Genomic DNA, 23,767 nt, shown 5'->3' with positions numbered 1-23,767 from the left:
AAATAGAACAGTGGCTGCACCGACATACATAGTCTAGGAACCATAAGTACAACTAAAATTCGGGTCGGGATGCTTGATTGGATCAATAGAGTGGAGCTGCTGAATCCTAAGGGCAAAAGAGATTCGATGTAATAAATGGGTCCACAAGTTTAATAAGAATCGGCACCTATCACATGGATGTGTCCTCGCTGATATGACTATCTGATATCAGCTGATATGATCCGTCTGCTGAAATCGACCCAGTTGGGCTTCCAGCGCCAGCCATGGAGAATCTACATGTAAGAAATTCGTATCACTGCTTGCTCGCCCTGTATTTTTATGGTTAAAGTAGAAGACTTTAAGATGTATCATAACGTTATCATAGTACAAGAATAACCCATCTGCAGCACTCAGATAGCAATAGAAAACCCCCTCAATCCTCACAAACCTTCCCAATCCTACCATAAACACTCAGCTCACCCCGATGCGTAAATCCAACCCCCATATCCCTCACTATCCTCATATCCTCCAGTGTTGTATCGACCAGCTCAACATCGAACCGACGTACAAAGTACGCCAGAGTCATATACAACTCAAGGAATGCGAGGCTTCACACGTTAGTACCTATCTCAGACCCCAGGTAATCCTGTAGCTTACTTCATGCCGGCACATATCCGGCTACCTCGGGAGAAGGACGTAATGTATTTGAAAAGGTGCTCGTTGTTCTTACTGGCGGAGATCCATCGTTCGGGAGAGAACTTCTCCGGCTCCGGGAAGATACTTGGGTTTTTGTGGCCGAAGTAGCTTGAGGAGCTGACTGGGGTCTGTGGGGTTCTGTTAGTGATATGTTGTTGGGTGGAAGAGAGGTTGCTTACGCCGGGTGGGATTGTGTATTCTTTGTAGGTTAGGGGTTCGTCCGGTGCTATGCGAGGGGATCGGGTTGTGAGGAAGCCGCCCAGACGGAGGGATTCGTTGACGGTCCCAGTCTGTGAAATAGGGTTAGTGGTGTTTGAGGCAGTCTACCAGAAGACGGAAAAGGAAAGATTGGGGCTTGAATTGTGAGGGGTAATGTTGTAGGGAGGTATATCTGATCACCCACTAAATAAGGCAACCTTTCCAACTCGGACCATGTAATAGGACGGGTAGGCGTCGGCAGGACGGCCCTCAGCTCATCTCGTAATCGACCGCGTACCTCATCGTCCGATGCGATATGGAAGCAGGCCGTTGTCAATGCTCTGGCGGTTGTCTCTGTACCAGCACTGATAAACAGAAGACCTTCATCTTGCAGACGCTGGAGGGATCGTTCTTCAGCTGGAATGCTGGGATCCGTCAGCTGGTCGTAGATGGTCCTATGTTTGCCAACGGCATCATCCTGGCCGATATCATATTTATCCCCATGAAGTGCCTCAGCTGACTGCTCATAGATTGTCTTCTGGATATCCAATACAATTGATCTTCCCGGATGAATCGCATGCAACAACCGAAGTGGTAGCTTTTGGAGCACGGCAAGGAAAATTGGAAAAATTCGATTGAAATGAACACTACAAGTGAGATCATGAACGGCTTGGCGAACATCCGTGCGCAGACTCGCGTCATCGAGATAGTCCCAACTCTTGCCATAGCAGTAATGTGTGATGACATCAGAGGTCATAGCTGCAAAGGCATCATCGAGCCGGACTACTTTCTGAGCTCGATGAAAGGCTTCAAAGCGTTGCATAAGCTTGTGGACCTTCTCTTCGACAAGGTGAGATAGCCCACAGATCGACTTCTTCGAGAAGAGATTGTTCACGATGCCACGACGAAAGCGGTGGACGTCGTGATCTGTTGTCGACAGGGTGGAGTGGAGCATGCCCGAGAATGAAACGAACTCTGCATCCTTATTGCGTCTGCGGGTGCTTGGGGCGTAGATTTCGTCGTAGTAATGCGGGTCGCTGATGTGGATCTCTCGGGGGTTGATACGCACGATGGGCCCTGGCTTTCGTCAGTTGTGTGTTATATGTATAGGCATTCAGGATTGATGATTACCGTATCTCTCGTGCATTCTCTCGATCTCGAAGAGGTACCTCCCTCCCAGGAATAAATCATAGTACCACTCATATAGGTGGGTAGCCGCTGCTAACTTAGGACCCGGTATGTTTCTCAATGGATGGGAGTAGAGTCGATAAAAGGTAATCACGATGGGGTAGCTGATCAGCCCAATGAGGGTTATCCAGAGCCTTGCTGAATCCATTTTCGTGGCTTATGCTAAGTAATAGTCTGCACGGCACGCCGCGCATTCCACATGTCCCGACCATCCTTTATATAGTACGCTGCGACAGCGAAGGCTAGGTATTGAGTGGTGGGAAGTAAAGCCATCCCGTTACATTTTGTGTTGCAAGATGATCGAGGATAAAGGCCAGTTGACGGACCTTTATTAGGATCGTTGTGTATCTACACAGGGCAGGCGCCGGATTTGCCCCTCTGGCGGCAGGTTTGTCGATAAGTCATCTCGGATAATGATTCCTTCGGTTTGTCATTGGTAGCCTGAACCAGTCTACCGGGTATCGAGTGCACCTCATACAATGGATGTGGCGTACTGTTACTTAAATGATGGTGGGCTAATAAGCGTTTGTCACTTTACTGGTCACCCAATTACCGTGACATAGTTTGGAGCTTGTTTCATCATCTCCTGGAAGTAAGAATTGGTACCTGCATGTCATATTACTTGGAATTCGTAACCTTGACCTTCTCATAAGCATGTCCATTGATCCAAATACATGCGTAAAGTTTACATCTGGACTATGTCACAAACACGTATGCTTTATCAAAGCACTCATCCCACCCTGTTTGCCCCGAAGTCCAAAACCTATGGAACACAGCACTCGCCAACATAGGCGTTGGGCACCCCATGATTTTGCTCAGATCTGACAATTGCTCGTCAACGATATGACGGACATTAGGGCTCGCATCAACCGCTTGCATCCCCGCTACGACCAGTGGCCATATCGCGAGATGCTTGATGCGGGAGCGGCGGGTAACCTTTGGAAGAAGAGTATATAGACGAGTCCCATGTACAGTCCTCATAGCAGTATAATACTTGCTGGAGGGAACGATGAAGAGGCTTTGAAGAGACGAGATACAGTACAGTGCTACGGAGGACTTGTACATGCGTCCTAGGAGCAACCAGTCCTCTCGGGCGTCGGGGTTGGTGCCGGTCCAGTCTTCGGGCGAGAAGGCCTCGATGTGCTCAAGTATCTCGTGTGCTGTCGCTCGTGTGATTTCGGTTATGGGGGCCGATGTCGTTTGGAAGCGGAGGTTGTTGATCTTGATTACATCCATTAGGAGGTATGGAGGGCATAGGAGGATCGGGTATATACCATCTCCGTATAGCTCTGTCATGATGTCAATCAGTTCGAGTTGCGATGTGGGTGGAATATGTTGTGATGGAGGAGTAGTCGTGTTGGCCATGATCCCCAGGCTAAGTCGTGCGAATTAGTAACTTAGGAGGCGAAAAGTGGGTGGAGGGCAATAAGTGTGAATGAGAACTAGAGTCCTTACATGAGAAGATGAAGTATCAAGGGCTTCAGGTACTCGGAGGAATGCGCAAGACTTGCCAGACCACCACGTAGCTTAATCAACTCCATGGCGGCAGCGAAATGGTGCTGCCAGTCCACTGACGGCAGCTGTCTGGCCTTCCCAATCACCGTTTCATTTAGCCCCTGGCCCATTTTGATGATAACGGAGGAGGCGAGCTTACATCTACAATTAAGAATAACAAAATACTTGCAATGGCAAGATCGATGGTCATTTGATTGCTCAAATTCCCCATCAGCTCAGACAAGGATCGAAGTGCTAATCCTCTATGTTGATAAAGGCTCGGTCGCAAACGCGCCAACGAGCGACCATGATCCCCTGGGTATACACGATGGATGCGGTGACCGAGGGCAAGATAAACTAGTGTGTGACATATTGACATGGGCATTTGGTGCAGCGCATCTAGGGGAAACTGGCCCAGGTAAGGGTTCGGCGCTAACTCGTGCATAGCAGAAAAGTCAGGATAGACATAGTGGTTGACTAGGAAAAACTATGAAAATCAGATGCATTGAGCGGCTCGATGAGACATACAGTACCACACAGCTTCAACCATTGTGCATGTTTGACTTTTCAACTCTCGGCCTGGGTTTGGTATTCGTAGTAGTGCACTTCCTACCCTGGCTTGCCGAACATCCTCCTTGTTAGCCGTCCCTTCGCTACTGACCGTGGAGAAGCAGCCCGTTCCAGGAGGAAAACGTCGCTTGCGAGCACGAGATGTCACTTTTCCCGGTGCGAGCCATCTGAGTGGTTTTTTCTCGTCATATCCGGGGCAAGCAACACCAGTCGATCGGCATTTGTTACAAGTGGGGCGCTCGAAATCGCATACGAGCCGACGGCGCATACACTCCCAGCAATGTCGTTGACGCATCGCGGGGCTCAGGTCTGCTCGGGTGTCCATATTACCATATGGAGTATACTGATGGACAGAATTTTAAGTAGGGTAGTAACATAGTGTGCAGGAAGGAGGGAGTTGGATACTAACTCAGCCTTGCTGACTTGGCAAGATTTGAATCCATGGGGAGGGGCTGAATGAGGGCTTGGCGTCTGTCAAGCCCTAGTACCCTACTTAAAAGAGTCGGGCTCTCCAAATAATAGATATACGTGAAGCTTATCCTTGGAGCTAAATCCTTATTAATAGACTCGATACCGGTCCAATTTGCTGGTTCCGGGAATATCTTCACGAATATCATCAATCAGAATATTAATATTAGCTCCAAAATGGCCCCCACCAAATCAGAAAGATTTTGGCCCCTGATTGTGGGTCTTTCTTGCAGGGAAAGAAGAAAAACAAACAAACAAAAAAAAAGGAGGGAAAAAAAAGCATAATAATCATAATCACATATTTTAATATATTCTAATAACCATATAAATAAAAGTTTTTGGTCGAAACGAAAGAATCCGCATGATACGGCGTGACAGCTCTCGATGAGCGGGTATAAGATACAGACCTTCTCAGGCAAGCTCATGGGGTCGGGGCTCTGGTTTCCCAAGTTCAACCCTCTGTTGTGAGTCCAATTGATGGGTTTCCGCCTCTGGCCCGACCCATAAAGGTTGAAACGATGTAGGCGTTGAGGATTGCTGTGGCTGTGGCGGCTTCCGACGTCGAAAATACAAGAATGCAGCCGTGATGGCAATCAGAAATACACCCGCTCCCACCCCAACCCCAATGCCAGCCGCAGCACCGGCTCCAATCTGACTGCTGGAATGCGAGGATGGTGTCGAAGTGCCGTTGCTTGTTGCACTTGTCGTGCTTGCTGTTGCTGTGGGGTAGCTTGGGGTGCCGGTCGAAGGCAGATATTGTATCGTAGCAAGGTCGCTCGGCATTGGAGCAGGAAATCTCTCGTCCGTGGGGTTTGAGCAATTTTTCTTTCCATCACTATTATAGCTGCAGCATGCCCAGAGCCCGGACGCTTCGTCGTACGTCAAATCCGAAAACTCGTGGCCACCTATAGGTGGGCTCTGTTAGCTTCTGCGATCGCTCAGATAGCGAGCGCATCTCATGGAATTACCGCATCGGGTCATGCAGGCCGGATCCTGGAGGGTTGGATCGGTGCAATCGGCGGCATAGTAGCCTGGTACGCCGTCATTCTGATATTGACAGATGCCATTGCTCATGCAATAGTCCCCCTTCACACAGCATTGTACATATGGGTGTGTGGAATTTGCAACTCCACAGGCCGAGTCCACATCAAAATTGGATGAAATCTTGCCTGAGTGGAGGGTATAGCAAGGCATCCTGAGAGAGACTTCCAAAGGGAAAACGTAAAGCGAGAGAAAGGGTGAGAAAAAATGCGGCTGAGAAAGGCTGCATGGGTACTTAATAGCTGCGCGCTACTCGGACCCCTACCCTATACACTACTAGTCGTTACTAGTGAGTAGTTAGTCGGCAGGAGCAGTATTACAATCTGCATATCATGGCCATTCAGAGTTCGGGAAATTTCATGTGGGTAAAAGGCCTTTCCCAGTGTCCACATAACTCGTATAATGGCAAATTTTGTTATGATAAAAGAGGAAAACAAAAAAGAAAAAGCAATAGTCCGTAGTCACATAAAACATAGCGATCGGAGTGTAGATGGAGTTGCTGGTGTTTGGATTCTGAACCGTACCTTTTCCGTTGGGGGGGGTTTTTGCCTCAGGACTCCACAGCGTCGGCTCGGCCTTAGGCATGTTGAGTGGGTCTTGTTGCGCGAAAATACATCGCAAACTAAGAAGCCCGAGCACTCAGTCCAGGAATATGGATGTCAAGACAGTGCCGATCAAGCTGATGACTCCGCTGGGCCCTACGAGAGGATACACAGGTGATTATCAACGCTCATATTGTGCATGGGTTGCCGCTGTGAGTTGGGCTGGGAAACAGTTACTCCAGCGGAGGTAACGTCTGTGCTTGTTTATGAAATGTATGCATTGAACAACTTAGGTTGCACTGACAGGAGAATATGGAACACATATCATGAGTTTGAGTAGCTACTAAAAACACTCAAGTCTCCCCCATACCCTCAGCCATCCTCCTCCAACATTTATCGTCGGCAACATCACCGACATTTTCCACCTTTGCTCTGCTATACTTTGAAGATGAGATTGGATCTTCCGCTTTAGGCTTTTGTGGTATCGCAGCAGCACTTCTGGGCGAGCGTATGGCAACCGTCATCGGTCATATGGGAGAACTTGTAAGGCGCGCAGTACTGCTCGCACTTGCCGGCCCAGAACTTGCTGCAGGAGCTGGGCTTGTGGCAGGTGCCGGATCGGGCGGCCAGGTTGTTCTCGATATTTGCTTCAGGGTGGGCGAGCACACCGGCGGCAACCGCAGCGATGATGAGGAAGAAGTTTGTCTTCATTATGATCTGAGGTGGATGGAAAGAAGAATATATGTGATTGTGGATTATGACGTTGTGACTAGTTATTGATGGTGGTTTGAGTGGAGTTTGAACTGAGGTTGATAATGGGAAGGGAGAGGAGGGCAGATTTATACCTCAGCTGGATGGGCGATTTAATATCAGGTTTTGCACCCGTTACCTTTTTCGGAATTTGAAGATTCCGAGAGATCTGCATCTTTGACGGAGAAACCCCCCCGCTTCGCCTTTAGATCTTCAGATGTGGTTGGATAAGCAGTATGTTTATCCTGTGATCATCGTGTTAAATTAACGTACTATGAGGAAGCGAAATAGTCATCCGCGGTTCACGTCCCCACAGGAGCACACATAATACGGCTCATCAGGTATCTCTGGATATCTTTTGCCTGAAGGGGTCTATGACTGTGGGGAGCCAAGCAATGCTTTTTCGTATTGACGGATGGGATAATGGAGGCGACCCACAATCTTGCCAATCACTTCGTGTTCGTAGTGCCGATGTAGTTCAATTAAGACTCAGCCGCACTTTTTACTTCACATGAGGCCTGCCCCTGAAATATGAGCGTCGGGTTGGCTTTTATGTCAAGGGACACTTGTGCCAGGAAGGTTTAGGTGGTCGTGAGCGTATGGTTGAGGTGGTGAAGCATAGTTAAATTTATCCAATCCCAAAGCTGAGGGAGGTGAGAGGTAGGTAATATCATTCAATAGATCGTTTAGCGGGCACAGCCAGGCGAATTCCCGTCTCAGTAGAATCAGAACAGCCCATAGGTGGGTTGGGCCTCCAACAGGCATTTAAGCTTCTTGTTAGTATACTTACAGAAAGACTAGCTTATGCGGCACATGTGGAGTCAAATCCAATCAAACCTCGCCTAACTTCTCCTTTGCATGTAGGGGTATGGCGCTGGTGAAAACAGTAGAGCTGCCAATGGTCACCATGCCGTCCTTGCATCCTCGGCAGATTTGTTTCCGTGGTTCGATGGCCAGCGTGTGGGTACTGTATTTCACTGCGCGCCTAATTGCCTGTTAGCGTGTCCTCAGGTCGATCTTTTGTTAGGAGTAAACTAAATAGGTGAATTGAAATTCGCTTAAAGTATTAAATCATAGACCAGTGATAGAATTGTACGCTTGGGAAGGTCATGCCAGCAGAGCTACATCATGAATCTCTCTTATACCTCCCAAGAGATATTCGACAAGGTCTTATCCACCGTTTCGGAGCCTGACATACCGCAGTAAAAAGCTTTCACGATATTTATTTCGACAACAGGGTTTACTGTGTCTAAAGGGTGTACAGGTCCGATGAAGGGATGGCTGTTAGCAAGCTGAGATCCCAAGAGGAGGAGATGACCACAAGTCGAAGTTTGAGTTAGAACTTGAATACCGTTTAGAACACGATAAGAGATCCGATTGGGACATTAGTCAGTCTAGAGAGTTTAGGGTGACTGAGACAGATGTGAGGATTAGTGCCTTTATCACGCTATACTCTTGGGCATTCTGTGGAGACGTACCAAAGGAGAAACCGACGGCATACTTTGAGAAGTTTGATGGAGTTTAGGATGGTGGGACTATGCACAGCTTTCGGGAAATTTACCAATAATTTTGTTTCCATACTTTCGCTGATTCATATCGAAAGGGTCTTTCAAGCCAAATAGGAATTTGTCCTCCTTCAAAAAGCAGAAATGATACTCAGTAGGAATGGACCGGAAGAAGCTTGTTTAGTGGCCAGCAAAAGTCTTGACTGGTAGCCTCTTTTACATCTCCGCTTAGTCTCACCCTCTCATTTTTGTCTTCTGCTTTCGTCTTTTACAGTATTTTCATGTACTTTTGGTTGGTACGGCAGAAACGCTAGCAGATACACGCTGTATCTTAAATTGATTTCATCAGATCCTCCAATCATTCAGCTGCCTAATGGGAGAGAGACAAGTATTTCTTAGTATAATAGGTGTAAGTAATAGGTTGATTAGGGCAGCTATGGTGTAGACTTCATATCTAAACAACAGTACAGAGTCCGATAAAAAGCCATGACAGCATAATGATAGTGAACCTGTTGAGGGGTATACAAATATTCATAGTAATCCAAGGTACTTCCAAAATCAATAGGCAGAGCAAAGAAACCCATGCTGATCACCTTTCGTTGGTCAGTCCTCAGGCAATCGGAATGGCCTTTGTCACGATCTGGAACTCGATGAGCCACAGATGTACTGCAGTGATGAGGGTCATGATCTCCCATTTTTCTCCCAGGACGCCAGTAAGCCCACTACCCACAAAGGCAAATTTGAACCCTTTCGACAGGCTCCACGATGCGTTGTGAGCGATGACAGCGACAATCTCCTTTCCATCGCTGGAACACCCCATCGCTCGATGGGAGCGACTCCCGCTTGTCTCGCCCACTGTTTCCGACAGTCGAACTAGTTTCCAACCGGATGTGTGGCCGGCGAGCTCCTTTATTTCTTTACCGTGGCTTGAGCGCCACTCAAATTGTTCATAGGAGGCGTCTTTGCCGCTTCCACCAACCGCGATGGAGAATGTTGGGCTCATGCGTCTGCCTGGCTTGACATCCTCTAATGGCTCTACGATAGAGTTCTCTTGGAACTCGCCCTGCGATGCAAAGGTCACCGAGACTGGCTTTGCTCGGAGATATGGATCACACTGTAGTGATGCAAGAGGCGGATCCTTATCGGTCGGCCCATCGCGCAGGATCATCGTCTGGGTGCTCTTACGGTGCTGAACATCTATCGACATGAAATATAACTTCTCCGACGCTGATGGTCCCAAATGAAACTCTGGAGTGAATTTCATTGGTATGTAGCCATTCATCGCTGGGGGAAATTTGCTCGTTGCAGCCTGCAATCTTGTTGAATCGCTGGTTGAGTTGTTGAAATGCGGGTATTCATATTGCGGAGCCTGTTCTGTAGATACACTGCTGTGATCATGTTCTACGTACGGGGGAGGCGCGGAATCCCAGATAGCTGGTCCCGATGATGGGATGGTATTTTTGCTCATTGTTCAGATCGAAGAAATTTGGGGATATGTGAAGGATGAGTAAGTTAGAGTAATTCATTGCTCAGAAGCAAGGAGGAATGGATCCAACATTATGGACATCACGTATTTCGTGCCCTAACCGGATTTGGATGTATGTTGCGCCAGTGAGCCTCACGATGGCCATCGTGGCAGTGCTGCCCAAACTTCCTCTTCATTTCTTCCAGCTGAAGATGTCTTGGCCATGTATTGAACCCTTTCTGGTTTAGCGCCCACCGCTGATCTCTGCGGTATGATTGGTCGGATGGAAACGTATCTCTGCGGACAATATTCCAGTGCCAGTGCTCAGAGAAGATAGGACGCTTCAGCCCTGTACGATTGAGGCTTTGGAAAATCTTATCTCACAGCCTGAGATATTCTTAAGCTATCTGAAGTCATTAAACGCGGGATATTGTGCCTATATAATACTCCCTTGGGTCCTCCTGCACTCTCTAGTCTATCATATTCTTCAAGCCTACTTGTGTCCCCATTGAGCACCACTACTGCCTTGACCTAGTTACGGGAAGAAGATTCCATAAAGATGGCTGGTAAGTAAGTCAGTATTCTCTTGCGAATGATCCAGTATCACTAAGAGCGCACTAGAGGAGAGCATCTACATCTACGTACCCAACAAAATAGCGCCTATTATATTTGCCATAGCATTTGCCGCCTCGTTGGCCCTACACTTCTGGCAGTGCATGTAAGTGACTGAAGATTCAAGAGCTCTACATCCGTGTGTATGGAATTGCTAACGGTTGAATGTTAGCCACTACAAATGTTTTAAGCTCATGATTCTGCACCTCGTGTGCTGCTTGATGTTTACTATTGGGTTCGCCTTGCGAGAATACGGCGCCTTCCACCATTCATTCAGCAAGCCAGATCTCTATACCTACATTGCTAGCACATGTCTAATCTATATGTCTCCGTAAGGTCACCTCCTAGCGCCGAATTTATCAACTTTAATCTAACAATACATGGAAAGACCTCTCCTAGAGCTAGCCAATTACCACATTCTCGGCCGTATCCTTTACTACGTTCCCTATCACTCTCCAATCCACCCCGGTCGAGTCCTGACTACTTTCGGCATACTCTCCACCGTCGTGGAGGTCTTGAATGCCCTAGGCGTTTCCTACCTTGCGAATCCAGAGTTGCCAGAATCCACCATCAAGCTCGGCCATATTCTTATGAAAGTATCACTCATAGCTCAAGTCCTAGTTATTACCGTGTTCTGTTTCCTAGCGGTAATATTCCAACGGCGGTGCTACAGATCGGGTATTCGCAGTCGCCGTGTCTCCGCTCCTCTAATCACCCTATATATCAGCACCTTCCTTATCTTCGTACGATGCATCTACCGCATCGTCGAGCACTTTGGCGCCTCAAAGATCGGTCCTTCATCGTCGGGAGACCTCGAGGGTCTCAGCCCTATTCTGCGTCACGAGTGGTTTTTCTATGTCTTTGAGGCGAGCCTCATGCTTGTCAATACCCTCATGTGGAACTGGCGCCACCCAAGAAGGTTCCTCCCCGAGAGATCTAATGTTTATCTTGCGCAGGACGGCGAGACAGAACTCAAGGGACCCGGTTGGAAGGATCAGCGCCCGTTCCTGGTGACGCTGTGTGATCCTTTCGGCTGGTTTGATTCGAACAAGAAAAAGGAGCGCCCATTTTGGGAGAATAATGGGTATACGCTTGTCAATAGTGGAGTATGATATGTTGATAAGCCTTGCGTTCAGGTGTGGCGTTCCTGGTGGCGATTTATTCCTTTTGTTTTGTCTCTTACTTTTCGTGGATTAGTTGGCGTGCATCGGCGTTTCTAGAATTTGCATACTTCTTGGCTTTTCCAGTATAGCATCTTGTATCCGGGTTTGGTATTCATGTTTCACTAGTGAGCTATCGATGCTTTTACTCTAACTGGTCAATTCTATCCTATAAGTATACAAAGACATAGTTAGGATTGCTTGTAAACTTTGATTCATCGCCTCACCGCAGCTGCACAAGAAAATGAAACTATGTTAGTCGGAAGGATAGTAGTTTTCCATCTCAAGTTTTCATTAGAAGTGTCGAAAACATGTATGTATTCTTGATTGATATTGACAGAGATTGTTCCCTTAACTTGACGGCCCCCAGTGAATTTAATTCCAGACGTAAACTCCTTCACTCTTCTTGCCCTCGTACTGGATTATTCAGTGACTATTGACTAGGGGTTCACCACCGGATTCAAGTATTCAAAACCAGACGAATTATGACTATTTAATAGGAAACATGAGCTATCTATGAACAGAAGCCACATGCAGTGCGTCCTTTTTCCTTCTCAACATAAGGACTTTTCCAAGCATCCAGGCAGTCTCACAATTGGCATCACCTTTGGCTTACGGGCCCTTCCTTTTCATGATGCAGGACTTGACGGTTGTATTTATTCTTCTTGCTGCTCTCATTGCAGGCGTCTTCGGCTTTATACCTGAAACGGGTGGCTTGCAATACGAACGCCTGGTAAGGAATAGTTATGATTTTGAACACTCAACGATGTTAACAATCCTACTTCCCCAGACTAAGCCGATCCAACTAACTCAAGACCTCGGAGCTTCACAATTCGCCAATCCAATAGCAACCAATTCGTGGTGGTCATCGTCTTTCGTCCATGCATCAGATGGCCATGATTATTTGATCGTTTCCCACGTCATTTTGCCAAATTTAAATCTGTCTACAGCTCTTCTACGTGCCTCTATCCTAGACATCAATGACATAGCATATTACCGACAGGTTAGTTGGCTACATAACGGATCTAGTAGGGCTACGCAAATGCCGAATGGGCCTCCTGGAGTTGCTACGAAAAACTTCGGATTTGTGTCTGTGGATCCAGCTAATCCGCTGGACAAGATGCGTATATGGTGTATCACCGAACACGTTGAGCTTGACCTCACCTTTCAGCTCTCTGCTCCCGTTATTTTGAATGGAGGTACTGGGACATTTCCGTTCGGTGATGAGACCACGTTGGAATGGTCAATGCCTGCTGGAATCACCGATGGTTATTTCACTGCCAATAGAAAACTTCTCACTATTGACTCTGCTCGCTCTTTGACTTGGTATGATCGTCAACTCATATGGGCGTTTGCCCCGTTGGATGGCCCGGTGAGGTCGAACTGGACATGGTTTCAAGTACACCATGGTGAGCGGACGATGTCTATCTGGGCGTGGGATACCCTTGGCGGACAGCGCTTCCAGTTCGCCACGGTCAGGGATAAACCAGGCATCCACCAAGTACTTGTCGTCACTGAGTTCACACCGTCAAGCCGCCAGTGGACGTCACCCTGTTCTAAAACTACCTATTCTCTTGACTGGACCGTGGCTCTGGTAGATGGAACCAGGCTGGAACTATCGAGTGTTCGCGATGACCAAGAGCTGTGCACTCAGGACGGAGCCATTGCAACATATGAAGGATACATTAACGTGGCTGGTACACGCGGCGGAAAACCTATTTCTGGGTACGGGTTGGTTGAGATAGCTCCAGTGACTGCGATACCAAAGCCAACTTAAATCACAATATTCTAAGGCTTAAAAAGGACAACGTCTCCACAGAATCAATTTGTTTTCAATAGGGACATAATATTAAGCTAGCTATAACCACCCTGAAATTTATTTAGTCATTTATAATAACTAGAATAGTATGGGTTCCCCAACACTTTCATTTCCCAGCCTTCCTCGTCAGTCTCGTCCGATGCGCGGTCTTGGTAAAAAGAGACGCTGTCTCTGAATAATCACGCTCTGGTTGCTAATACCTCGCACTGGAGATAGAGCCATGCAATGATCCATCCCGCTTCGAAAAGAGGAAATCAGAGTCGTGGAATAGCTCATAGCAAGAGCTTGAAGTATGCGCACCGTGCAGCCCACAAAATTTCGCTGTCTACGCAGCTACCCACATAGGTAGACATATTAAACCCACGAGTCCGTTTATTCCAGTACTCCTGGGAAACTGAATGACCTTTCTCTATGTCTGTAGCTACGTTATGTCAAAATGCGGGTGTGATGTCGACGTCGGTATCTTCCGCAGTCACCGGTGGAGAGATTTTGGGCCCGTAACTGGCTTTGCGGAGCAAGAGGGGGTCCATGTTGTCCATCAATACTTGATGCGAGTCACTTTAATGCATGGCCTGTGACGTAGAGCAATGGTGACAAGAGTCGGGTTGAGGCTATACCTTGTGCGGGGACAATGATCATGTAAATATTTCAAGACCAAATCCATTTGGTTTCTTTGATCCCTTTGTATTTTATATCGATACGATATCGAAAGCATCTCTAGTCAAACGGCCTGTACGGCCGAGGTCAGTGTAAATCGCTGACCCCCCTATGTAGACGCAATGGCATATCGAGAGGTTTTGTAGGGAAGGCAGAACCCGCGTGGCAGGTTGTGACTAAATTTACTACAGGCTCAGGTAAAGGCTCAAGAAACATGAGTTCCAAATTACATATTGTCAGATATTAACTTTATTTCATTCAGCTATGCAACACGAGATTATGAGTCTTTAGCCTGTAGACGAGGTGATACCGCCATCCACAACAATCTTCTGTCCGGTGATATAGCGAGCAGAGTCCGAGAGTAGGAAGGCAGCACAGTTGGCAACATCAAATGAGTCACCCATGCGACCCATTGGCACTGCCTTATTTCTTTTCGTGATAAATCCTTCCAGATCCCCATTCGCATACTTGTCTGCAAGGTAACTGACCAATGGTGTATGCATCAGGCCTGGAACAACCACATTGAGACGTATGTTGCGGTCGGCATAGATCACAGCCGTAGCTTTGGTGAACTGGATCACAGCGGACTTGGTAGCGGAGTATGCAACCTGGGGCTTGCCAATATACCGAATTCCGGCAATCGAGGCAACATTAACAATGGCTCCGCCGCCCTGCTTTTCCATGATTGGGAGGACTTCGTGGCAGCAAAGATAGACAGATTTGAGATTGATATCAGTTTGGGCGTCCCTACAACCCAAAGAGCATTAGAAAAACCATTTTACTTTTCACGCAACCTGCTATATATACTTACCAGACTTTCTCTGTCATCTCAGCAGGGCCGCCTGGCTCCGAACGGCCAACATTGTTGATCAGGATATCGATTCGACCGAACTTTGCAACACACTCCTCGACCATGCGCTTCACGTCTTCAGAAGATGTAACATTCGCCGTTGTTACCTCACACACGCCACCCTCAGCCTCAATGCGCTTTTTAGTGTGTAAGGCAGGCTCGAGGTGAAGATCGCACCCAAAGATTTTAGCGCCGTTGCGACTCAACACTCGTGCTGTTGCAGCACCATTTCCCCACATTTGAGGATCACCCATTTGGCCAATGCCAGTGACGAGGGCAACCTTGCCCTTCAGTTCGAGGAACGTACCAATATGATCCGTCATGACTTGGTTGATTATATTGTTGTGATCAATAGGAGTGTTGCGGCTTATCGAAGGTTGGGTGGACATTATATAGAGGCATTCCCCGCAACAAGGCCAGGGTAATTTCGGTATAATAACAAGATCTACAGGAATGCATATGCCACAATTAACTCATGTGGCAGGTAAGAGCCCGTCTTCTCCGCCAGTTCGGGGGTCCAGGATTTGTCGGAATTTCTGCTAGAATTCCGCGGAAATGATAATTCGGTCACCACAACACAATATGACCGTAATATACCCGTGAAACGCAAATGCAATTTACTGAGTATCATTCCGCGGAAATACAGCAAGATACTAAGAGATAGATAGAGCCACGGATAGGCTGTATGGTGAGAATCATGTGTTCAATGGTCTCATCTTTCATTTTACAAAAGGCTATTTTGGGCGTAAACCACTACCCAAATTAACAGGGTGAAATGGTCAGGGAATATATCAGCTCTAACAGAGTAGATAACGTGGTAAAGGTCACTGGAAACGACAAGATAGCGTGCATAAGGAATATGGTCTTAGTCAAGATCGAAGCCTGTCTGGACTTGCAGATACACTTCAAGGGCCAACATTTCAAATATTATAAAGGGACAGAAACGATACCTCAATATAAATTATAACTGCTTAGTCGAATGGAGATTCTATTCTCAACATGTTCTATGTAGCTTCCATGACGTTTCCCCCGTATAGGAGGATTGTAGAGTTTGGATCGGTTATGCTTTGCCAGAAGATCTGAAGAGATCCATAACCCGCTGGACAGACCTAGAATAAACGTCGACAGCCTGGACCTTGAGTACTGTCAACTCCAATTTGCCAGCATTCTCAGCGACAAACGTCGTATAATCATCTCGCACTGTTCGGTTGACGTTGATCTTCGAAACCCCACAGTCAATTGCCTTGAGGAAGAGTTCATCCTCAACGGGGTGTGTTCCGTGCAGCACAAGTGGCTGCTCAACAGTTTTCGAAATCTTGCTAAGACTAGTAAATAAAATGTTAAGATTAGAGCAAGTTCGCATACAATGTTGGCCAGGTCAGCTTACAGAGCTGTGTCCCACGACTTTTCGGCACCACCAGGTCCGTAGCCTCCATGAATATTGCCAAAGCTTGGAGCAAGGAAGTCGGCACCAGTCTCTTCCATGAACCGTTTAGCATCCTCGGGGTTTGTAAAGATAGTCCCTAGATCCACGTTAGGCAGTCCATCCTCCCCGCCCTCTATCCGTCCCATCTCGACTTCAATAGAAATGCCGAGCACGTGTGCCCGCTTAATGTTTCGTGCACAGATTGCGACATTCTCCGCCTGTTCCATTGTCGAACCGTCAATCATGATAGAATCGAAAGGAAGAGTTAGGGCTAACTGTACGTCCTCGGGCTCGATACAATGGTCCAGATGTACTGCAATGGGAACTGAGGCGGCATGGGCATAGTTGACTACGTAACGGACAAACTCGGGGCCTTGGAAATGCAGGGTCCAGGGGAAAAGCTGAATAATAGCTGGTGACCTTTTGGCTTCTGCAGCACGAATAACGGCCATCACACCGTCACAATTGTAGCTGTGCAGGTGCAGAAGGATCAGCTATTTGGATTTCAGTCAAGCATTATCTTGCAAAATATGACATGCATACCAGTTGTATGCACCAACGGCATATTTACCCTCCTTGGCTGCATGTAGAATGGAACGAGTGCGGTTGCTTGCTATTGATGGGTTGGCCATGGTGTGGGATTGTACATAAACCGGAGAATCGCGATAGAGAATAAATCAGATGGATTAAAGATCTAATTTGACAAACTTAGCCCTACCTCCTGGTCATTGAAGGAAAGATGAATAAATAAGAGCCTTTGAGGCGTGTCACGGAAACATGGTAACCCAGGTTTGACACAGCTTCTAAGTTTCTCCAATGTGTCGCGCGGAGAATCCAGAGCGGAGCGGAAATTGAACCGGAAGTTGAACCGGAAATTGGACAGTTCTTGGGCCCACGCATAGAGCACTCGCAGCGGCGATGGCTAAATGGGGAGCATAAGGATAAATACTACGGTGTAAGAGTTATATATCTAGCAACAGTAAGGTGAATTTATGTACATAAAATACCAAGTCTCTCATCTAGGGAAATGCCCGATACCAGTTGCGATAGCAGCTTGCCTCGATTATAATTAGCACTCTCATGACAGTGGTAGTATGTTCGGTGAGATACTCCGTCTCGAGGCTACTAAAATACGAGGTTTTATCTCAGAATATGTTCCTGCGGAATTCCTAGATCTAGGCATCATTTCCCCAATAACCTAGTGATGTGTATGTCTTACGAGCCATGGCTTAGTCCCAACAATTCCAGCAGTAATTTTCGCTAGTTGGTAAGCAGATGGAAACTGTGCTTACAATATTCATCAATACGATCTGTAGTAGGGATAAAAGATGGAAGGATAGGACAATACTCCATATAGACAAGTATAACGGAAAATGAATGTTCGATCAGCGTAAATACAATAAGAACGATAGGTTTATTTACAAAAGAATCTTCATGATGATCCACACGTATTTCATAGTTGCGCCCGGGGGTCAACGCTTATTAAAGAAGAAAGTTGCCATTAGTTTTGGCAAGCTGCTCATCATAATAGGGTTGAAATGCGAGCCAGCCCTTCTCGGGGCCACCTACCTGAAGTGCTGCGTAAGCAGCTTCATCATCATCGATGATGATTTTCTTGTAACCAGCTGCAGAGGCTGCATCCGCTAATAGCTGCGCATGGCACGTCTTGTCGAGACTCATGAACCAGAATGCTGCCTCATCAACACTCTGACCTACGGTCAGTAAGCCATGATTCTGGAGAATAGCAGCTTTGCCCTGACCCAGAGCCTTGGCTATGCGCTGTCCCTCTTCTCGATCCAGAATGACACCCCTGAAATCGCGGTATACACCGTGGCTCTTATAAAAGCGGAGTGAATCTTGCGTTATCATATCGAGCTCCCGACCAAAGGCCGCAAATGCCTTGCCAGCAACACTATGGGCGTGGCACGCCGCATGAACATCGGGTCTAGCCTTGTGAATCTCAGAGTGGATCGCAAATGCTGGGGCATTAATGGGCTCGTCGCCTTCTACGACTAGACCATCCTCGTCTACCAAGATCAGATCAGATACCTTGATCAGGGAGAAGTGAGCTGAAAGGGGGTTAATCCCTAGAATTATCGTTAGTAATTATATGAAAATGTCGTCTATTCTATATAGTAATGACTCACAAAAATGATCGGTAAGAATAGGATCTCGAACGGAAATGTGCCCCGCGACACCCTCATCGAAGCCACGGTCTGCAAAGACTCGGAAGGCGGCTGCCAAGTGTTGCTTGCGGTATAATCTCTCCTCTTCGAGCGTATCAAACTTGGGATAGCTTCTGATTTTCAGATCCCTGCCATCCTTGGTTTTACCAAGCACTTGCAGCTGAGGTGGGGTTGCCCTTTTGCTGTCGGGCGTAGCGGAGGGAGTCTTCTGTTGAATGGGGTCAGCTCCAACCACCGACGGGGCCATGGCGAAGGATCTCTTTCTTTAATCGATTCTAAAGTTGACGGACAAATGGAGCACTTCTAGAGTAGCAGGCTCCAGCTCGGATAATCAAACGAGGGTGTCTAAATCGGGTAACCCCTCGATATGGATGGTTTTTTATAAAGTCCGGGGTAAATGCAGGCCGAGACCCCGCACTTTGCCCTACGCAGCCCACTTAAGCAGGTATCGCACGACATCCTCGGCGATCACTACAAAACTTGCCGACTAGTATCTCCAGTGCCGGAATACATTATCCGCGGAATTTGAGACTCTGGGGAAGCTGCGGGGGTAGCGGGGGCTTTTCCGCGCACGTGCCTCGCCTTAACTCTGTCGAGTATGTTGACTTCAACACCATTTCCGGCGCGAGCAACTCTCAACTGTCAAGTCGCCGCCTTTTCCGTTTCCTGTTCAGATTACCCAAAGATATATTGGCACCTGTTACACTATCTACTGACATGGCGGGTGGCACGGAATCCCCAAGGGGCGGAATCCTGCCCAGCCATGTGCAGAGGACCCCCAAAAAGTATGTAACTCGTGCCTGTGATGAATGCAAGAGGAGGAAATGTAAATGCGACGGTTTAGAGGTACCAAGTCTCTTGTCAGTTACATCAACTATAAATGCTAATATCCTTTGTAGCCCTGTTATCGTTGCGTATCTATGGGACTCGGTACGTTCCGTGTGCATAAGAAATGCGCTTAGAGTGGCAACGCTAAGATCTGCCAATCTTTAACGGATAGACTGCGCATATCACAGCTCATATAATCGTGGTCAGAAGCGAAAAAGACATGTGAGTGTTCCAGCGGAGCGAGCTTCCCATTGTCACTCCTTTTGGCTTTTCCAATAGGTATTCTTGAGTAGGAAAGGAGTGCGTCTCCGAGAGAAAGACAGCAGCTTGGACGCACCAATTTTGCGCGTCCGCAGGGAACAGAAGGACAACAGCAGCTGGAGGTAGACGATAAAGGTATGCTTTGTCTAGTTCTCAGGACCTTTCTCTCATTCACATCTCTTGCTTATTTGGTTGGATAGGGGATGCGAGTGCACACACCTTCTTGAGTCGGGTATACAGTCACCTCAAATCTATGGGTCAATCTTTACCGCGGAATCTATCCCGACCAGCTGAGGAGGTCCTTAGCGAACACCCGCTAAAGATATCTCTGATTCCTCTGGATCGTCGCCTGGCAGAGGAGTACATTGATTGTTTTCACAGTCACTCATGTGCGACTTATCGCTATATTACTCGAAGCCAGAGCATAGAGTTTCTCGGAAAGCTCTATTCCGAGGATGAAAGCTTCCTGCAGGATGATGCCAGTATGGCGGTTATCTTGCTGATTCTCGCCGTTGGGTGAGCTATTGTCAACCTAGGTTTGGGCTGTCACGGGGGCTGACTGATAAGTCCAGGTGCATCTGGTACCCTTCTTTGCACAATCGCGACTTATTCGAGTATAAAACCAAAGCGTAATGCTCATGTCTTGGTTGATTCTCTCTAACCGCGCTAACTTTCACAAAAGTTCACGACTGTACGAAGCCGCGCAATCAAGGTTGGAGAAGACAGCATTCATGTTCCCTCCCTCAATTCTAGTGATGCAAGCGCACTGTCTTAAGGTAAGCGTGTAATAATGTGCCACAGGACCTCGTCAGCAATTTCTAACAGCACACAGTGTCAGTTTCTGCTAGCCGTCAATATTTTCAACAGTGCTTGGCTAGCAGTAGGGACTGCTGTCCGCCTTGGTCAGATAGTCGGTTTCCATAAAGCCAAAGCTACAGGCTCCAATAGTCGAGATGAATTCACCCGCAGGGGTGTGTTTTGGTCACTGTATATTATGGACCGGTAAGGCGTGCCTGATGATTTCCAAGCATATAGAGGCTGACAAAGTTTTTAAGGTATCTTTCTGCCGCTCTTGGGCGTCCAATAATGATAAATGACGACGATATCACAATACCGTACCCAGACGCTAAGGTGTCATCCTCACAGGGGATAGAAGACCCTCATGAAGCCAAGACCGTCCCTGGAATTGTCGCGCACATAAAGTCAGCACCTCCTTTTTATCATGTCAGAGTAATATTACTTACATTAGCCTTGACATACAGACTTGCTCAGATCACATCACAAGTACTCAGGAGGCTTTATGGCTCTAAGAAGCACGACAAGGTCGCCCGGGATGAGTCGGTTTCCCAAATCGAAGCACAGCTCAGTAACTGGTCAGAAGAAACCCCGGGATTCTTCAATCCGGAAGAACAGTCAGACCAGAAGGAAAGCGAAGTCTTTTATGATGTCCCCTGGATATTCAAAAGGTATCTAAAGGTCCCTGGTATCTTGAGACAATTCTTGTTGATTACACATAGGCAACAACGCACTATTCGTGCTGCTTTCTTTTTCACATTCATGCAGCTTTATCGAGGATACTTGTTGGACGAGTTTCTTCAAGCAAATTTTCACGATCGGTCCGCCTTGGCCCCAGCACCACAGGTACAGAAATGTATACAGGCCGCGTTGCAAATGGCGTTGTTGGCCGCAGAGATCAAAGAGGATGTTACATACAACGCAGTCTTTTGGGTATGCCATCTCGCATTGGTTTGATCGTTGATTCTGTTCTTAAATTGCTATTTGGCTAATGACTATCTGGCAAGACAACGTCCTACTTTACCTTCTGCGCTATTTCAATCTTGACCGTATATCTTACCTTATACCCCGAAATCGAAAACCGTGCCGTCATTGAGAACGTCCTGGAACGGGCGATAGAGGGCCATCGAAAGCTTGACAACAGCATGAATAAACATTCTCAGAGGTTACTTGAAGTAAGTTTTCAGTGGCTCGAAAATATGACCAGACCATTGTCTACCATCAGCTATTGACATAATCCTTTGGGTTGCTTGTGAAGGACACCAGGGCTATTGCGCAGCGGGCCTTCAGATCATCCAGGACCAGGCTAAGCACTTCGGGTGCCAATGATAGAACGGCCATCATGCTCAATGATGCTAATGCATCCGTCACCGTAGAGCAGCCAATTCCGCCACCAGGCTCTGGCTACCCACGGGTTGAAAGGCGGGAAGAATGGGAGGATACCCAAGGCGTAGTGGACAACATTGACGAAGCCCCCATCCCCGGTTTGGTAAGCCTTTTCTCATTGATAATTTTCACAGTGGACGCTAATTGGTTCTTCTGGACAGAATGAACTTGCAGACATCGTCAATGGTGATGACCTAGGTTTCATCATGAATATTGGCTTTGATGCCTCGCCACTCAATGATGTAGACCCACTTCAGTCTTTCGTTGCCGATAAGTTCTCAAGGCCTGGACCGCAGGCGTGAAATTTGTATTAAGGCTGAAGTTTCTCAAGCATATTTACAATAGTAGTCACTGGGGGCAATAAACAGTGACTTCATCTTAGTCGTTTTACACATGCGACGGCAAGTTTCTATGCCACAATCCCGTTTGATGATCCGACCTTCTAAAATACAGCAATTGCATTTGGAGGACTGGCCACTCCCCCGGGCACCTTGAGTGGCACGCTCGAGAGGAAAAAGGTGTATCTCCCAGTTTCTCTACAATGTTGGGACAGCCGTTCGAGGTCAAACAACTCGCCAATGGGACAGCCCCAGCCGGCAAGTACCCATTCGTGCAAGTTGTACCGAGGATCAGCATGAGGACCGCGAATCGGTGCTCGTTCGAAGCTGGGTGCATCCCCAGCTACTGCTCCGAATTGGTGCTTCCAGAGCCATCGTAGCATATTCTCAGTTGCCTCCACTCCAATAAAATCCGGGGACGGTCGCTGTGCCAGGTCTATTCTTTCTTGCTCTTTTAATTCATTATAAGCAGCCGTAAAACCACTGCGAATGAGTAGGATATCTCCTGGGTGAAAGCTGATTTGGAAATCTTTAACCATAGCCTCGAGACTTTCAACCATGATTGGGGTCGAAGATAGAGGCTGGATCTCGAGATTCTTGCTACTCGCCCACTGAGCGTAGTCAAGAAGCACACCACGACCAGTTATTCCTCCTGCCTCCACCACGGCTGATTGTTACGAATATCAGCTCATTATCCGTGGAAAGGGGGTAACATTCTGTTCATTAACTTACTGTGTAGCCCAATTACATCAGAAGACTCGATCTCCTCTTGGGTTACATTGTTGTAGAATCGACGAGATTTTTGATGGGCTGCGGCCACCGATCAGCATTTAAATACCGTGGAACGAAGCAATTATTTCATACCGTAGTGCCTAAAGCCATCCCACTGGCTCGAGCCTTGCGTATTGAAAGTCAAGATGTCGTCGTTGATGCAATTTGGGCTCCTATGTACAATCTGTTGCTGAAAGCCCTTCCTGCCGAAACTCGGATGCGATGGCATACTTAAAAGCCAGTCAAGCGATATGCGCACGCCAGTCTGGATCTCCTTTGCTGCACGAACAATAGTATCCGGTGTGATCAGGTTTAATGTCCCCAGTTCATCTTGATCTCCGAATCTGCCCCAAGCATTTCCTGGTGGCCCCTGCGGGTCCAATGGGAGATCTTCGAAAGCAGGCGTCATTTGCTCCTAAATTGACGGAAAGGGACGATCTCTGGTGGGGAAACGTGTGAGAACACGGGATTTAAAGGGTGCTTTATATTTGAGAGATATCCGTCGGGAACCCCATTTTCCATGGCGGGCGGAATTCCAATAATTTTTCTTTCCACGGAAATGTCGGCGTAGGCGGATATTTATGCGTATCGCAACATCTGGGAATTCTGTTTTTCCGCAAAGAATCTCCACCAATAGATGCTGAAGAAGATACTAGCTACCAGACAAGCTTTCTGGGACTGCATAGAGCGGGAAATAACCCCATGGGGTGGTTACGACTGCGAAAGAGATTCCAATACGTAGTTTAGAGCTCAATTTCCTAGCAGGAAATAGTTGTTAGACA

General features: G+C 47.4%; 13 protein-coding genes across 13 annotated transcripts; 3 read left to right on the top strand and 10 right to left on the bottom strand.

The window, feature by feature from the left end:
- Positions 1-412: 412 nt before the first annotated feature.
- On the bottom strand, positions 413-2,209 carry BDV38DRAFT_270476 (cytochrome P450; the record flags this gene model as incomplete). The annotated part of the gene is made up of 4 exons (XM_032057161.1): positions 413-587; positions 637-998; positions 1,079-1,950; positions 2,005-2,209. 4 exons carry the CDS (start codon positions 2,207-2,209, stop codon positions 413-415), a joined length of 1,614 nt encoding a protein of 537 aa, XP_031914684.1.
- A 548-nt stretch (positions 2,210-2,757) lies between these two features.
- BDV38DRAFT_281922 (uncharacterized protein) lies at positions 2,758-3,686 on the bottom strand (the record flags this gene model as incomplete). The annotated part of the gene is made up of 2 exons (XM_032059676.1): positions 2,758-3,436; positions 3,517-3,686. The coding sequence occupies 2 exons, from the start codon at positions 3,684-3,686 to the stop codon at positions 2,758-2,760; spliced, it is 849 nt and encodes a 282-aa protein (XP_031914683.1).
- Positions 3,687-3,749: 63 nt separating this feature from the next.
- On the bottom strand, positions 3,750-4,520 carry BDV38DRAFT_244137 (uncharacterized protein). Its single transcript, XM_032054280.1, has one exon. The coding sequence runs from the start codon at positions 4,448-4,450 to the stop codon at positions 4,052-4,054; it is 399 nt and encodes a 132-aa protein (XP_031914682.1). The 5' UTR covers positions 4,451-4,520; the 3' UTR covers positions 3,750-4,051.
- Positions 4,521-4,767: 247 nt separating this feature from the next.
- Positions 4,768-5,803, bottom strand: BDV38DRAFT_244136 (uncharacterized protein). Its single transcript, XM_032054279.1, has 2 exons — positions 5,562-5,803; positions 4,768-5,498 (listed from the first exon to the last, which is right to left on the bottom strand). Exons 1-2 carry the CDS (start codon positions 5,785-5,787, stop codon positions 5,005-5,007), a joined length of 720 nt encoding a protein of 239 aa, XP_031914681.1. The 5' UTR covers positions 5,788-5,803; the 3' UTR covers positions 4,768-5,004.
- A 726-nt stretch (positions 5,804-6,529) lies between these two features.
- On the bottom strand, positions 6,530-6,887 carry BDV38DRAFT_281920 (uncharacterized protein; the record flags this gene model as incomplete). Its single annotated transcript, XM_032059675.1, has 2 exons — positions 6,530-6,611; positions 6,673-6,887. The coding sequence occupies 2 exons, from the start codon at positions 6,885-6,887 to the stop codon at positions 6,530-6,532; spliced, it is 297 nt and encodes a 98-aa protein (XP_031914680.1).
- A 1,952-nt stretch (positions 6,888-8,839) lies between these two features.
- Positions 8,840-10,049, bottom strand: BDV38DRAFT_244134 (uncharacterized protein). Its single transcript, XM_032054278.1, has one exon. It carries the CDS (start codon positions 9,897-9,899, stop codon positions 9,042-9,044), a length of 858 nt encoding a protein of 285 aa, XP_031914679.1. The 5' UTR covers positions 9,900-10,049; the 3' UTR covers positions 8,840-9,041.
- Positions 10,050-10,270: 221 nt separating this feature from the next.
- BDV38DRAFT_68422 (RTA1 domain-containing protein) lies at positions 10,271-11,814 on the top strand. Its single transcript, XM_032063771.1, has 4 exons — positions 10,271-10,462; positions 10,518-10,614; positions 10,681-10,839; positions 10,897-11,814. The coding sequence occupies exons 1-4, from the start codon at positions 10,456-10,458 to the stop codon at positions 11,618-11,620; spliced, it is 987 nt and encodes a 328-aa protein (XP_031914678.1). The 5' UTR covers positions 10,271-10,455; the 3' UTR covers positions 11,621-11,814.
- Positions 11,815-12,302: 488 nt separating this feature from the next.
- On the top strand, positions 12,303-13,445 carry BDV38DRAFT_270472 (uncharacterized protein; the record flags this gene model as incomplete). The annotated part of the gene is made up of 1 exon (XM_032057160.1): positions 12,303-13,445. The coding sequence occupies one exon, from the start codon at positions 12,303-12,305 to the stop codon at positions 13,443-13,445; it is 1,143 nt and encodes a 380-aa protein (XP_031914677.1).
- A 986-nt stretch (positions 13,446-14,431) lies between these two features.
- Positions 14,432-15,317, bottom strand: BDV38DRAFT_292204 (SDR family NAD(P)-dependent oxidoreductase; the record flags this gene model as incomplete). The annotated part of the gene is made up of 2 exons (XM_032061960.1): positions 14,432-14,891; positions 14,956-15,317. 2 exons carry the CDS (start codon positions 15,315-15,317, stop codon positions 14,432-14,434), a joined length of 822 nt encoding a protein of 273 aa, XP_031914676.1.
- A 737-nt stretch (positions 15,318-16,054) lies between these two features.
- BDV38DRAFT_270470 (class II fructose-bisphosphate aldolase) lies at positions 16,055-17,052 on the bottom strand (the record flags this gene model as incomplete). Its single annotated transcript, XM_032057159.1, has 3 exons — positions 16,055-16,319; positions 16,382-16,891; positions 16,964-17,052. The coding sequence occupies 3 exons, from the start codon at positions 17,050-17,052 to the stop codon at positions 16,055-16,057; spliced, it is 864 nt and encodes a 287-aa protein (XP_031914675.1).
- An 850-nt stretch (positions 17,053-17,902) lies between these two features.
- Positions 17,903-18,853, bottom strand: BDV38DRAFT_270469 (class II aldolase/adducin family protein; the record flags this gene model as incomplete). The annotated part of the gene is made up of 2 exons (XM_032057158.1): positions 17,903-18,507; positions 18,568-18,853. 2 exons carry the CDS (start codon positions 18,851-18,853, stop codon positions 17,903-17,905), a joined length of 891 nt encoding a protein of 296 aa, XP_031914674.1.
- A 470-nt stretch (positions 18,854-19,323) lies between these two features.
- Positions 19,324-22,178, top strand: BDV38DRAFT_281913 (fungal specific transcription factor domain-containing protein; the record flags this gene model as incomplete). Its single annotated transcript, XM_032059674.1, has 14 exons — positions 19,324-19,391; positions 19,506-19,536; positions 19,607-19,656; positions 19,733-19,830; positions 19,896-20,211; positions 20,268-20,324; positions 20,378-20,471; positions 20,528-20,697; positions 20,751-20,897; positions 20,958-21,161; positions 21,213-21,423; positions 21,498-21,665; positions 21,749-21,979; positions 22,038-22,178. The coding sequence occupies 14 exons, from the start codon at positions 19,324-19,326 to the stop codon at positions 22,176-22,178; spliced, it is 1,986 nt and encodes a 661-aa protein (XP_031914673.1).
- A 140-nt stretch (positions 22,179-22,318) lies between these two features.
- BDV38DRAFT_292202 (uncharacterized protein) lies at positions 22,319-23,500 on the bottom strand (the record flags this gene model as incomplete). The annotated part of the gene is made up of 3 exons (XM_032061959.1): positions 23,079-23,500; positions 22,947-23,024; positions 22,319-22,881 (listed from the first exon to the last, which is right to left on the bottom strand). Exons 1-3 carry the CDS (start codon positions 23,392-23,394, stop codon positions 22,319-22,321), a joined length of 957 nt encoding a protein of 318 aa, XP_031914672.1. The 5' UTR covers positions 23,395-23,500.
- Positions 23,501-23,767: the final 267 nt, after the last annotated feature.

The sequence above is a fragment of the Aspergillus pseudotamarii genome (genome assembly GCF_009193445.1).
Source record: "Aspergillus pseudotamarii strain CBS 117625 unplaced genomic scaffold BDV38scaffold_20, whole genome shotgun sequence".
Taxonomy (NCBI): Eukaryota; Fungi; Ascomycota; class Eurotiomycetes; order Eurotiales; family Aspergillaceae; genus Aspergillus; species Aspergillus pseudotamarii.
The sequence above is the reverse complement of the archived record's forward strand: the minus strand, read 5'-3'. Positions and strand labels throughout refer to the sequence as shown.